The sequence below is a fragment of the Oncorhynchus gorbuscha genome, linkage group LG05 (assembly GCF_021184085.1).
Source record: "Oncorhynchus gorbuscha isolate QuinsamMale2020 ecotype Even-year linkage group LG05, OgorEven_v1.0, whole genome shotgun sequence".
NCBI lineage: Eukaryota > Metazoa > Chordata > Actinopteri > Salmoniformes > Salmonidae > Oncorhynchus > Oncorhynchus gorbuscha.
Window position 1 is genome coordinate 1,253,967 of NC_060177.1, and position 15,421 is coordinate 1,269,387.

A 15,421-nucleotide genomic window follows, 5' to 3' on the forward strand; every position below is an offset into this window, starting at 1 on the left:
AGTCAGCACTAACCAGCCAACCAGGGTACAGTAAGTCAGCACTAACCAGCCAACCAGGGTACATTAAGTCAGCACTAACCAGCCAACCAGGGTACATTAAGTCAGCACTAACCAGCCAACCAGGGTACATTAAGTCAGCACTAACCAGCCAACCAGGGTACATTAAGTCAGCACTAACCAGCCAACCAGGGTACATTAAGTCAGCACTAACCAGTCAACCAGGGTAGAGTAAGTCAGCACTAACCAGCCAACCAGGGTAGAGTAAGTCAGCCCTAACCAGCCAACCAGAGTGGAGTAAGTCAGCACTAACCAGCCAACCAGGGTAGAGTAAGTCATCACTAACCAGCCAACCAGAGTGGAGTAAGTCAGCACAAACCAGCCAACCAGTGTAGAGTAAGTCAGCACTAACCAGCCAACCAGGGTAGAGTAAGTCAGTACTAACCAGCCAACCAGGGTAGAGTAAGTCAGTACTAACCAGCCAACCAACATTGGGATGTTTTTAGTTTCAGTCTATTTACTGAGTGTGTTTCAGTCTATTTAAGAGCCCCCCCCCCCCCTGCAGAGCCCCAGGAGACTTTGGTCCACTTTGCAGCACGGCGGGGTCTTAAGAGGGTAGCTGTGTGGCTCCTACTGCAACCAGGGGCCCCTGAAGCCCTCAGACTGACCAACAGACAGGGGGCCACACCTGCAAGCATCGCTCAGCAGCGGAGCCACCGAGACCTACACCAGCTCCTCACAAAGTAAGGACAGACCATGTTGTTGTTTCTCATAGCTGGATGTTGTGGTGATGTCTGACAATTGGGAACTCAGAAAGAAACAAACTCAGATTGGTAAAAATCGTCACATACGTGATCTTCAGGTTGGTTGAACCTACACCAAGCTGTTTCAGCTCTCATGCCCATGTAAATAACCTTTTGTGACTAGGGGGCAGTGTTTCCATTAACCTCTTGGAACACTAGGGGCAGTATTTCATCTTTGGATGAAAAAACGTTCCCGTTGCTTGTTTTGCTATGGTTGAAAATAAATAATATTTTGAAAATTTGAGATGACAGTGTTGTTAACAAAAGGCTAAGCTTGAGAGCTAGCATATTTATTTCATTTCATTTGCGATTTTCATGAATAGTTAACATTGCGTTATGGTAATGAGCTTGAGGCTGTATTCACGATCCCGGATCCGGGATGGCTAGAATCATTAACGGGATAGTAAACAGGATATTTTGTCAGGACAAGGTGCTAGAATATACATATAATTGACAGTTCAGGATAGAAAACACTCTAAAGTTTCCAAAACTGTAAAAATATTGTCTGTGAGTATAACAGAACCGATATTGCAGGCGAAAGCCTGAGAAAAATCCAATCCGGAAGTGCCTCATGTTTTGAAAGCTCTGCGTTCCAATGCGTCCCTATTGAGCAGTGAATGGGCTATCAACCAGATAACTTTTTCCCCGTAGTCCCCGTATTCCCCAAGGTGTCTACAGCATTGTGACGTAGTTTCACACCTTTATGTTGAAGAATACCCGTAAGCGGCTACATTGCGCAAGTGGTCACCTGATGCTCTCAGAGTGATTCTTGCGTAAAATAAAGAGGTAGCCATTATTCCAATCAGTCCTACTGAAAAACCAATTGTCCCGGTGGATATATTATCGAATAGATATTTGAAAAACACCCTTTAGGATTGATTATAAACCATGTTTGCCATGTTTCTGTCGATATTATGGAGCTAATTTGGAATATTTTTCGGGGTTTTCGTGACTGCAATTTCCGGTGGATTTCTCAGCCAAACGTGAAGAACAAACAGAGCTATTGCGCCTACAAAAATAATATTTTTGGAAAAAAGGAACATTGGCTATCTAACAGGGAGTCTCGTGAGTGAAAACATCCGAAGCTCATCAAAGGTAAACGATTTAATTCGATTGCTTTTTGGATTTCCATGACCAAGTTACCTGCTGCTAGCTGCACAAAATGCAATGCTAGGCTATCGATAAACATACACAAATGCTTGTCTAGCTTTGGCTGTAAAGCATATTTTGAAAATCTGAGATGACATGGTGGTTATTAACCAGCTGAGAGAATCCCAGAGAATCCCAGTCTGACTAACGGACAGAATCCCAGAGAATCCCAATCTGACTAATGGACAGAATCCCAGAGAATCCCAGTCTGACTACCTGAGAGAATCCCAGAGAATCCCAGTCTGACTACCTGAGAGAATACCAGAGAATCCCAGTCTGACTATCTGAGAGAATGCCAGAGAATCCCAGTCTGACTACCTGAGAGAATGCCAGAGAATCCCAGTCTGACGACCTGAGAGAATGCCAGAGAATCCCAGTCTGACTACCTGAGAGAATGCCAGAGAATCCCAGTCTGACTATCTGAGAGAATGCCAGAGAATCCCAGTCTGACGACCTGAGAGAATGCCAGAGAATCCCAGTCTGACTATCTGAGAGAATGCCAGAGAATCCCAGTCTGACGACCTGAGAGAATGCCAGAGAATCCCAGTCTGACGACCTGAGAGAATGCCAGAGAATCCCAGTCTGACGACCTGAGAGAATGCCAGAGAATCCCAGTCTGACTATCTGAGAGAATGCCAGAGAATCCCAGTCTGACGACCTGAGAGAATGCCAGAGAATCCCAGTCTGACGACCTGAGAGAATGCCAGAGAATCCCAGTCTGACGACCTGAGAGAATGCTGACGACCTGAGAGAATGCCAGAGAATCCCAGTCTGACTACCTGAGAGAATGCCAGAGAATCCCAGTCTGACTATCTGAGAGAATCCCAGAGAATCCCAGTCTGACTATCTGAGAGAATGCCAGAGAATCCCAGTCTGACGACCTGAGAGAATGCCAGAGAATCCCAGTCTGACTACCTGAGAGAATCCCAGTCTGACTACCTGAGAGAATGCCAGAGAATCCCAGTCTGACTATCTGAGAGAATCCCAGAGAATCCCAGTCTGACTATCTGAGAGAATGCCAGAGAATCCCAGTCTGACTACCTGAGAGAATCCCAGAGAATCCCAGTCTGACTACCTGAGAGAATCCCAGTCTGACTACCTTGAGAGAATCCCAGAGAATCCCAGTCTGACTACCTGAGAGAATCCCAGTCTGACTACCTGAGAGAATATGAGTAAATCCAGACCATGAATAACACTACCTGTTGGCTGCTGACCCCCGCTGTGTTGGAAAATCACATGACCTCCCCACTACGTGTTGGCCAATCCCAGAGAATCACAGTCTGACGACCTGAGAGAATCACAGTGTTGGCCAATCACATGACCTCCCCCCACTGTGTTGGCCAATCACATGATCCAGAGTCTTCAGGTAGTTTATTTTGGTCCACACAGAGCGGAGACAAAGCCTTACAGAGGGACAGTCCATCCATCCTCTACCGGCTCCAGGGTGGTGTGTAACCTTCCCAGGCTGAACACCCATACCCTGACAGTGGGCACAGCACCGGGCACAGCCCCCCCTACCCTCCAGAGACTGGTGGAGGAGATGAGACCCCTGGTCAGGGTGAGCTGTGAACCCCTGGGACCACCCTAACACTACTCTACCCCTGGTACCTTACCACCCTAACACTACTCTACCGCTACCCATGGTAACTTACCACCCTAACACTACTCTATCCCTGGTACCATACCACCCTAACACTACTCTACCCCTGGTAACTTACCACCCTAACACTACTCTACCCCTGGTACCATACCACCCTAACACTACTCTACCCCTGGTAACTTACCACCCTAACACTACTCTACCCCTGGTAACTTAACACCCTAACACTACTCTACCTCTACCCCTGGTACCATACCACCCTAACAGTACTCTACCCCTGGTACCTTACCACCCTAACACTACTCTACCCCTGGTACCTCAACACCCTAACACTACTCTACCTCTACCCCTGGTACCTCACCACCCTAACACTACTCTACCCCTGGTACCTTACCACCCTAACACTACTCTACCTCTACCCCTGGTACCTCACCACCATAAAACTACTCTACCCCTGGTACCATACCACCCTAACACTACTCTACCCCTGGCATCTTACCACCCTAACACTTCTCTTCCTCTACCCCTGGTACCTTGTTTCCTTACCAGGAACAGCAGAACCAGGGAGGAGAGGAGGAGAGCACAGTAGGAAGTGGGGAGGAGGAGAAAGACACAGATCCCAGAGATCCACCTGTCCTCAGTGGAGACACAGCAACAACAGAAGACATGGGACACACTCAGTCCCTGGAAGACGTGTCCAACTCAGATCCCTCAGACACAGACCTGAAGGAGTGTCTCCAGGAAGGTAAGAGCTGTGTGGGGAGGGAAGCAGACAGCTGTCAGGAGGGCTGCTACACTGTTCACCCAGAGGACCAACCTGCAGACAGTGAATGGTTAACCACAACAGACTCTATCCCCACCACTAAGGGTCTGTCAGACTCTGACCCCTCTCCCCTGTCAGACCCTTCTACCCTGGACAATGGACAGGACATGCAGGAGGGTACAGCTGACTCTGTGAGATCATGTCCTATAGAGATAGAGGGCCTCAGTCAGGGTGAACCTCCACTGGAACAAAGTAAGAAAACAGCTTCTGCTAGGGCTGGGGAGGGCTCTGGTGGCTCTGGTGGCTCCACAGAGGAACAGTTTCACCCCTCTGAGAAGGGCAGCTACGGGGCTCAGGAAACTGGACTCCATTCTGGGGACTGTGATGATAGAGAAATGGGAGATGCCTATGGCCCTGTAGAAACATCTATGGACCATGCAGCTGAGATCTCAGCTATCAGTGGCTCTATGGACAGTACAGTAGCAGCAGTATTAAACTGTGGAGCGCTGCTGTTCTCAGGAAGTGGGCCTGCTGATAGAGAATCTGCTGATACACCACCAGAACCCCTGTTAGAGCCTGAACCCCTGTTAGAGCCTACACCACCAGAACCCCTGTTAGAGCCTATACCACCACAACCCCTGTTAGAGCCTACACCAACAGAACCCCTGTTAGAGCTTGAACTCGTGTTAGAGCCTGAACCCCTGTTAGAGCCTACACCACCAGAACCCCTGTTAGAGCCTACACCACCAGAACCCCTGTTAGAGCCTACACCACCAGAACCCCTGTTAGAGCCTACACCACCAGAACCCCTGTTAGAGACTACACCAGAACCCCTGTTAGAGTCTACACCAACAGAACCCCTGTTACAGCCTACACCACCAGAACCCCTGTTACAGCCTACACCACCAGAACCCCTGTTACAGCCTACACCACCAGAACCCCTGTTAGAGACTACACCAACAGAACCCCTGCTAGACCCTGAACCCCTGTTAGAGCCCTACACACTAGAACCCCTGTTAGAGCCGACACTCGAGCCCTACATACCAGAACCCCTATTAGAGCTGACACTAGAGCCCGCAATAGAGCATCACTCAGAGTCCTCATCAGAGCCTCAGTCAGAGCAGGTGTCCGAGGGGGAACTGCCACTAGAGGGCAGTTACAGACAGGGTGACAGAGAAGGTGAGAGACAGGGTGTCAGACAGGGTAAGCCCATAGAGGCTGGTGACTCTGGCCTCAGAGCTGAGATCATGGAGGGTGTGTTGGGGTCAGAGGTAACAGAGGGGAGAGTGTCTGTACCTGCAGACCTCCAGACAGACCACCAGACAGACTTGCAGGACAGTGAGCCCCCTCCAGAGGACAGGGATGGGACTAACCCCATGGATGGAGACCTCCCGCCCCCAGAAACAGGCTCCAACTCTGGGGGAGCGTCTGGTGGGGCAGGTGGAGAGGAGGGTGGAGAGGGTGTAGAGATGGATGGAGAGGAGGGTGGAGATGGTGTAGAGATGGAGATAACGGAGGTCCTACGGAGACCTAGTGAGCCCCCCTCAGTTCTAGGGGAAAACATTGGAGACCCCTCTGACAGGACAGTGAATCAGGAGTCCTGTGGCACCAGGGCGGAGGAGGGGTCAGGACACTCAGACAGTCAACCTGCTACAGACCAAGCCCTCATCCTCGACCCCTCTGTAACCCTCGACCACTCCGTGACCCTAACCCTGACCCTCGACCCCTCTGGGACGTGGTCAGACTGTGGAGATGGAGATGATGTCACTGCTGTAGTGGTGTCCACATATACAGGGGATGTCCCACCTAACAGTCCAGTGTCACCTGAGAACATACCTGAGAACATACTTGAGAACCTACCTGAGAATCTACCTGAGAACGCACCTGAGATCCTACCTGAGATCCTACCTGAGATCCTACCTGAGAGTCTACCTGAAAACCCGCCTGAGAACCCGCCTGAGAACCCGCCTGAGAACCCGCCTGAGAACCCGCCTGAGAACCCGGCTGAGAACCCGCCTGAGAACCCGCCTGAGATCCCACCTGAGGACATACCTGAAAACCTACCTGAGATTCTATCTGGGAACCGAAGCGATGCTGTCTGTTCTGCAAGTCACCTTACTGTCCCTGTTGAAGGTAAGGCTTCTTGTATCAAGTCACCTTACTGTCCCTGTTGAAGGTAAGGCTTCTTGTATCAAGTCACCTTACTGTCCCTGTTGAAGATAAGGCTTCTTGTATCAAGTCACCTTACTGTCCCTGTTGAAGGTAAGGCTTCTTGCCTTCTTAATAGTTCCATTTCAGATGAGATGACAGTATGGATTAGTTCCATTTCAGATGAGATGACAGTATGGATTAGTTCCATTTCAGATGAGATGACAGTATGGATTAGTTCCATTTCAGATGAGATGACAGTATGGATTAGTTCCATTTCAGACGAGATGACAGTATGGATTAGTTCCATTTCAGATGAGATGACAGTATGGATTAGTTCCATTTCAGATGAGATGGTTAGTTCAGTATGACTCTTACCAGGGTAACAGTACGACTGCTTTTCCTCTTACCAGGGTAACAGTACGACTGCTTTTCCTCTTACCAGGGCAACAGTATGACTGGTGTTCATCTTACCAGGGTAACAGTATGACTGGTGTTCCTCTTACCAGAGTAACAGTAAGACTGGTGTGCCTCTTACCAGGGTAACAGTAAGACTGGTGTTCCTCTTACCAGGGTAACAGTAAGACTGGTGTTCCTCTTACCAGGGTAACAGTACGGTCTTACCATGGTAACAGTATGACTGGTGTTCCTCTTACCATGGTAACAGTATGACTGGTGTTCCTCTTACCAGGGTAACAGTATGACTGGTGTTCCTCTTACCAGGGTAACAGTATGACTGGTGTTCCTCTTACCATGGTAACAGTAAGACTGGTGTTCCTCTTACCAGGGTAGCAATACGACTGTATGTTCCTGTCTGCATAAATAGGACTTTCTGAAGACAGTTGTCTGTTCCCGTCTTTAACCTGTTGTCCGGTTGTGTTGTTCTGGTTGCAGACTGTCAGAGTGTGAGTAGTTTCAGCACTACTCTCCACAAAGACTCAGACAGCGACACTGAGAGCATCTTCAGCACAGGAGAGGACAGTGTTTTCCACAAGGTAAGACTTTTCTTTAGCCTGTTGAGTGTAGGGGGCAGTATTTTGATGTTTGGATGAAAAACGTACCCAAATGAAACTGCCTATTTCTCAGGTCCAGAATATGCATATAATTGTCAGATTAGGATAGAAAACACTAAAGCTTCCAAAACTGTCAAAATATTGTCTGTGAGTATAACAGAACTGATATTTCATACGAAAACCTGAGGAAAATCAAACCAGGAAGTGCTGTTTTTCTTGAAAATTAGATGGCTGGGTGCCAGCTGCGTTTTGCATGCGCAACAGTTTGGAGCAGACATTTTCTCTCTCTCTCTCCTATTGAAGAAGGTACAGTCCGGTTGAAATATTATCAATTATATATTGTAAAACCAACCTCAGGATTGATTATAAAAAATGTTTGACATGTTTCTACAAACTTGACGGATACTATTTGGAATAGTTGTCTGACCGCTCGAGCCTGTGGATTTCTGAACATAACGCGCCAACCAAATGGAGATATTTTGGATATAAAAATAATCTTTATGGAACAAAAGGAACATTTAATGTGTAACTGGGAGTCTCGTGAGTGCAAACATCCGAAGATCATCAAAGGTAAGCGATTCATTTGATTGCTTTTCTGACTTTAGTGAACAATCTACTTTGCTGCTAGCTGTTTGTAATGTTTTGTCCTTATATAAACGCTTGGTATGCTTTCACCAAAAAGCTTTTTTGAAATCTGACACGCCAGGTGGATTAACAACAAGCTAAGCTGTGTTTTGCTATATTGCACTTGTCATGAAAATTAAATATTTTTAGTAATTTAATTTGGCGCTCTGTAATTCAGCGGATGTTGACGAAAATGATCCCGCTAACGGGATGGGTGCATCAGGAAGATTTTAAATAGTGATCATTTATTTGTCACTGTAATAGTTTGATGTCTGAATAGAGAATAACAATAGAGATGATGAAAAACTGTTGGTGGTTTGCTTTGTGTAAATGATAATGGGGGATGGCAGATAACTTCTCTATGAATGACTCCTGCTCTCCTCTCCTTTGCTCATCTCTACTCTCCTCTCTGCTCTACTCTCCTCTGTGCTCTACTCTCCTCTCCTCTGTGCTCTACTCTCCTCTCCTCTGTGCTCTACTCTCCTCTCCTCTGTGCTCTACTCTCCTCTCCTTTGCTCTCCTCTCCTCTGTGCTCTACTCTCCTCTCCTTTGCTCTACTCTACTCTCCTCTGTGCTCTACTCTCCTCTCCTCTGTGCTCTACTCTCCTCTGTGCTCTCCTCTCCTCTGTGCTCTCCTCTCCTCTGTGCTCTCCTCTCCTCTGTGCTCTACTCTCCTCTGTGCTCAACTCTCCTCTGTGCTCAACTCTCCTCTGTGCTCTACTCTCCTCTCCTCTGTGCTCTACTCTCCTCTCCTCTGTGCTCTACTCTCCTCTGTGCTCTACTCTCCTCTGTGCTCAACTCTCCTCTCCTTTGCTCTACTCTCCTCTCCTCTCTGCTCTACTCTCCTCTCCTCTGTGCTCTACTCTCCTCTCCTCTCGGCTCTACTCTCCTCTCCTTTGCTCTACTCTCCTATCCTCTGTGCTCTACTCTCCTCTCCTTTCCTCTACTCTCCTCTCCTCTCTGCTCTACTCTCCTCTCCTCTGTGCTCTACTCTCCTCTCCTCTGTGCTCTACTCTCCTCTCCTCTCCTTTCCTCTACTCTCCTCTCCTCTGTGCTTTACTCTCCTCTTTGCTCTACTCTCCTCTCCTCTGTGCTCTACTCTCCTCTCCTTTGCTCTACTCTCCTCTGCTCTACTCTCCTCTCCTCTCCTCTGTGCTCTACTCTCCTCTGCTCTCCTCTCCTCTCCTCTGTGCTCTACTCTCCTCTGCTCTACTCTCCTCTCCTCTCCTCTGCGCTCTACTCTCCTCTCCTCTGTGCTCTACTCTCCTCTCCTTTGCTCTACTCTCCTCTCCTCTGTGGTCTCCTCTCCTCTCATCTGTGCTCTACTCTCCTCTCCTTTGCTCTCCTCTCCTCTGTGCTCTACTCTCCTCTCCTTTCCTCTACTCTCCTCTCCTTTTCTCTACTCTCCTCTGCTCTACTCTCCTCTCCTCTGTGCTCTACTCTCCTCTCCTCTGTGCTCTACTCTCCTCTGCTCTACTCTCCTCTCCTCTGTGCTCTACTCTCCTCTCCTCTGTGCTCTACTCTCCTCTCCTTTCCTCTACTCTTCTCTCCTCTGTGCTCTACTCTCCTCTCCTCTGTGCTCTACTCTCCTCTCCTCTGTGCTCAACTCTCCTCTCCTTTGCTCTACTCTCCTCTCCTTTGCTCTACTCTCCTCTGTGCTCTACTCTCCTCTGTGCTCTGCTCTCCTCTCCCCTGTGCTCTACTCTCCTCTCCTCTGTGCTCTACTCTCCTCTCCTTTGCTCTCCTCTCCTCTCCTCTGCTCTACTCTCCTCTCCTTTGCTCTACTCTCCTCTCATTTGCTCTACTCTCCTCTGTGCTCTACTCTCCTCTCCTTTGCTCTACTCTCCTCTCCTTTGCTCTACTCTCCTCTCCTCTGTGCTCTACTCTTCTCTCCTCTGTGCTCTACTCTCCTCTCCTTTGCTCTACTCTCCTCTCCTTTGCTCTACTCTCCTCTCCTCTGTGCTCTACTCTTCTCTCCTCTGTGCTCTACTCTCCTCTCCTCTGTGCTCTACTCTCCTCTCCTCTGTGCTCTACTCTCCTCTCCTTTCCTCTACTCTACTCTCCTCTGCTCTACTCTCCTCTGTGCTCTACTCTCCTCTCCTCTGTGCTCTACTCTCCTCTGCTCTACTCTCCTCTCCTCTGTGCTCTACTCTCCTCTCCTCTCCTCTGTGCTCTACTCTCCTCTCCTTTGCTCTACTCTCCTCTCCTTTGCTCTACTCTCCTCTCCTCTGTGCTCTACTCTGCTCTCCTCTGTGCTCTACTCTCCTCTCCTCTGTGCTCTACTCTCCTCTCCTTTGCTCTCCTCTCCTCTCCTCTGCTCTACTCTCCTCTCCTTTGCTCTACTGTCCTCTCCTCTCCTTTGCTCTACTCTCCTCTGTGCTCTACTCTCCTCTCCTTTGCTCTACTCTCCTCTCCTTTGCTCTACTCTCCTCTCCTCTGTGCTCTACTCTTCTCTCCTCTGTGCTCTACTCTTCTCTCCTCTGTGCTCTACTCTCCTCTCCTTTGCTCTACTCTCCTCTCCTTTGCTCTACTCTCCTCTCCTCTGTGCTCTACTCTCCTCTCCTCTGTGCTCTACTCTCCTCTCCTTTGCTCTACTCTCCTCTCCTTTGCTCTACTCTCCTCTCCTCTGTGCTCTACTCTCCTCTCCTTTGCTCTACTCTCCTCTCCTTTGCTCTACTCTCCTCTCCTGTGCTCTACTCTCCTCTCCTTTGCTCTACTCTCCTCTCCTCTGTGCTCTACTCTCCTCTCCTCTGTGCTCTACTCTCCTCTCCTTTGCTCTACTCTCCTCTGTGCTCTACTCTCCTCTCCTCTGTGCTCTACTCTCCTCTGTGCTCTACTCTCCTCTCCTTTGCTCTACTCTCCTCTCCTTTGCTCTACTCTCCTCTCCTCTGTGCTCTACTCTCCTCTGTGCTCTACTCTCCTCTCCTTTGCTCTACTCTCCTCTCCTTTGCTCTACTCTCATCTCCTTTGCTCTACTCTGCTCTCCTTTGCTCTACTCTGCTCTCCTTTGCTCTACTCTACTCTCCTCTCCTCGGTGCTCTACTCTCCTCTCCTCTGTGCTCTGCTCTCCTCTCCTCTGTGCTCTACTCTCCTCTCCTCTCCTTTGCTCTACTCTCCTCTGTGCTCTACTCTCCTCTCCTCTCCTTTGCTCTACTCTCCTCTCCTTTGCTCTACTCTCCTCTCCTCTGTGCTCTACTCTCCTCTCCTCTGTGCTCTACTCTTCTCTCCTCTGTGCTCTACTCTCCTCTCCTTTGCTCTACTCTCCTCTCCTTTGCTCTACTCTCCTCTCCTCTCCTTTGCTCTACTCTCCTCTGTGCTCTACTCTCCTCTCCTTTGCTCTACTCTCCTCTCCTTTGCTCTACTCTCCTCTCCTCTGTGCTCTACTCTTCTCTCCTCTGTGCTCTACTCTTCTCTCCTCTGTGCTCTACTCTCCTCTCCTTTGCTCTACTCTCCTCTCCTTTGCTCTACTCTCCTCTCCTCTGTGCTCTACTCTCCTCTCCTCTGTGCTCTACTCTCCTCTCCTTTGCTCTACTCTCATCTCCTTTGCTCTACTCTCCTCTCCTCTGTGCTCTACTCTCCTCTCCTTTGCTCTACTCTCCTCTCCTTTGCTCTACTCTCCTCTCCTGTGCTCTACTCTCCTCTCCTTTGCTCTACTCTCCTCTCCTCTGTGCTCTACTCTCCTCTCCTCTGTGCTCTACTCTCCTCTCCTTTGCTCTACTCTCCTCTGTGCTCTACTCTCCTCTCCTCTGTGCTCTACTCTCCTCTGTGCTCTACTCTCCTCTCCTTTGCTCTACTCTCCTCTCCTTTGCTCTACTCTCCTCTCCTCTGTGCTCTACTCTCCTCTGTGCTCTACTCTCCTCTCCTTTGCTCTACTCTCCTCTCCTTTGCTCTACTCTCATCTCCTTTGCTCTACTCTGCTCTCCTTTGCTCTACTCTGCTCTCCTTTGCTCTACTCTCCTCTCCTCGGTGCTCTACTCTCCTCTCCTCTGTGCTCTGCTCTCCTCTCCTCTGTGCTCTACTCTCCTCTCCTCTCCTTTGCTCTACTCTCCTCTGTGCTCTACTCTCCTCTCCTCTCCTTTGCTCTACTCTCCTCTCCTTTGCTCTACTCTCCTCTCCTCTGTGCTCTACTCTCCTCTCCTCTGTGCTCTACTCTTCTCTCCTCTGTGCTCTACTCTCCTCTCCTTTGCTCTACTCTCCTCTCCTTTGCTCTACTCTCCTCTCCTCTGTGCTCTACTCTCCTCTCCTCTGTGCTCTACTCTCCTCTCCTTTGCTCTACTCTCCTCTGTGCTCTACTCTCCTCTCCTCTGTGCTCTACTCTCCTCTGTGCTCTACTCTCCTCTCCTTTGCTCTACTCTCCTCTCCTTTGCTCTACTCTCCTCTCCTCTTGCTCTACTCTCCTCTCCTTTGCTCTACTCTCCTCTCCTCTGTGCTCTACTCTCCTCTGTGCTCTACTCTCCTCTCCTTTGCTCTACTCTGCTCTCCTTTGCTCTACTCTGCTCTCCTTTGCTCTACTCTCCTCTCCTCTGTGCTCTACTCTCCTCTCCTCTGTGCTCTGCTCTCCTCTCCTCTGTGCTCTACTCTCCTCTCCTCTCCTTTGCTCTACTCTCCTCTCCTTTGCTCTACTCTCCTCTCCTCTGTGCTCTACTCTCCTCTCCTCTGTGCTCTACTCTTCTCTCCTCTGTGCTCTACTCTCCTCTCCTTTGCTCTACTCTCCTCTCCTTTGCTCTACTCTCCTCTCCTCTGTGCTCTACTCTCCTCTCCTCTGTGCTCTACTCTCCTCTCCTTTGCTCTACTCTCCTCTGTGCTCTACTCTCCTCTCCTCTGTGCTCTACTCTCCTCTGTGCTCTACTCTCCTCTCCTTTGCTCTACTCTCCTCTCCTTTGCTCTACTCTCCTCTCCTCTGTGCTCTACTCTCCTCTGTGCTCTACTCTCCTCTCCTCTGTGCTCTACTCTGGGGGGTTTCTTTAATCTGGGGGGTTTATCCACTCTATTCTATGCTGGAAGGTTTGTGTGGGTCTCTGCCTGGTCCTCTAGCCTGTGTTAGCTTTGGCGGCTGAACACCTGCGATTAAACAGGGACTCTGTGTCCCTTGCAAACTCAAACGTACAGTGAGAGTTCTTTTTTTTGTGGTTCCTGAAGCGCTGCCTAAAAGCTTCAGGCACCAACTCATAAGCCCACAACACGGTAGTTTTAACTGTATCGTAGTGTAAACTGTCTTCCAGGGAGAGAGCAGCTACCACTTCCTGGGCTTTCACAGACAATTTACAATGCAACAGGAGCAGCCAAACCTCGAGTGGCCAATGCAGCGCAGCGGCCACACGCTCAAACGCAGAGAAATAGGAAACAGCTTCCGCCTCCCGGAGGGAGCTGTATTTGTACTGACATCGAAGTGATGATAAGCAGGTTGTTGAGTCCCACTGGCGCCAGCGGCTCCAGCTGTCGGATCCTCACCTCCTTGTTGTTATCCATTTTCCTCATTTCCAAATCAAATGTCATCTGTCTATCGCTTTTAATCTTTTTGCTCCAAACGGACCAGCCTTACCATCAGCCTAGCCGTCTGAGCAACCGAAAGGGGTAGAGAAAGGGTTGAATCTGGGAGATGTAAAGGGGCATACGAGCCCTTTCTCCACACCGTCCTCCGACTTGGCATCAGAAGGTCTACCCGTCTCCTCTCCTGAAGCCTCCATCTCATCTTTCAACAAGAAAATGTGTTCTCACTAAACCCTCCCTGACTAGCACCACAAGCTCAGCTGTTAGGGCTTTCCCAGGGATGAAGAGTCCATAATGGTCAGCTATGGGGCAAAGGTCTACTTTACGCAACCCCACCAACCGATCAACAGAGGGCGCTTCAATAAACTGGGAGACTGCTGAGGCAGCCATCTTGTACACTGCAGCCTACTGAACACACGCAAACTAAACTAGTCACCCAAAACTCACAGCCCACCATCACACCTCAATCACCAATCACAGAGCTCAGAGCAGCAGGGTCCGGTCACACCTCAATCACCAATCACAGAGCTCAGAGCAGCAGGGTCCAGTCACACCTCAATCACCAATCACAGAGCTCAGAGCAGCAGAGTCCAGTCACACCTCAATCACCAATCACAGAGCTCAGAGCAGCAGGGTCCAGTCACACCTCAATCACCAATCACAGAGCTCAGAGCAGCAGGGTCCAGTCACACCTCAATCACCAATCACAGAGCCCAGAGCAGCAGGGTCCAGTCACACCTCAATCACCAATCACAGAGCTCAGAGCAGCAGGGTCCAGTCACACCTCAATCACCAATCACAGAGCTCAGAGCAGCAGGGTCCAGTCACACCTCAATCACCAATCACAGAGCTCAGAGCAGCAGGGTCCAGTCACACCTCAATCACCAATCACAGAGCTCAGAGCAGCAGGGTCCGGTGGGCTTAATGATCCCGGATGAGCCCCCATTATGTTATGTAGGCCTCTAGGAGGGAACGCAACACCCTGTTACACTGTAGGTGGAGGTAAAGAGGTATGTGACTGTAGGTGGAGGTATAGAGGTATGTGACTGTAGGTGGAGGTATAGAGGTATGTGACTGTAGGTGGAGGTATAGAGGTATGTGACTGTAGGTGGAGGTATAGAGGTATGGGACTGTAGGTATAGAGGTATGTGACTGTAGGTGGAGGTATAGAGGTATGGGACTGTAGGTATAGAGGTATGTGACTGTAGGTGGAGGTATAGAGGTATGGGACTGTAGGTATAGAGGTATGTGACTGTAGGTGGAGGTAAAGAGGTATGTGACTGTAGGTATAGAGGTATGTGACTGTAGGTGGAGGTATAGAGGTATGGGACTGTAGGTATAGAGGTATGTGACTGTAGGTGGAGGTATAGAGGTATGGGACTGTAGGTATAGAGGTATGTGACTGTAGGTGGAGGTATAGAGGTATGGGACTGTAGGTGGAGGTATGTGACTGTAGGTGGAGGTATAGAGGTATGTGACTGTAGGTGGAGGTAAAGAGGTAAGGAACTGTAGGTGGAGGTATAGAGGTATGGGACTGTAGGTGGAGGTGTAGGTGGAGGTATAGAGGTATGGGACTGTAGGTGGAGGTATGGGACTGTAGGTGGAGGTATAGAGGTATGTGACTGTAGGTGGAGGTAAAGAGGTAAGGAACTGTAGGTGGAGGTATAGAGGTATGGGACTGTAGGTGGAGGTGGAGGTGGAGGTATAGAGGTATGGGACTGTAGGTGGAGGTAAAGAGGTATGTGACTGTAGTTGGAGGTATAGAGGTATGTGACTGTAGGTGGAGGTATAGAGGTATGGGACTGTAGGTGGAGGTAAAGAGGTATGTGACTGT

The 15,421-nt window shown here is 49.5% G+C and overlaps 1 protein-coding gene across 1 annotated transcript in view; it reads left to right on the top strand.

Annotated features, from left to right (window-relative positions):
• Positions 1-15,421, top strand: part of LOC124035357 (A-kinase anchor protein 13-like) — an 89,232-nt gene that overhangs the window by 16,969 nt on the left and 56,842 nt on the right. The window contains exons 6-9 of the mRNA XM_046348819.1: positions 563-740; positions 3,339-3,507; positions 4,099-6,445; positions 7,355-7,455. Of these exons, the coding sequence (XP_046204775.1) occupies positions 563-740; positions 3,339-3,507; positions 4,099-6,445; positions 7,355-7,455 (2,795 nt within the window). The remainder of the gene's footprint in view (positions 1-562; positions 741-3,338; positions 3,508-4,098; positions 6,446-7,354; positions 7,456-15,421) is intronic.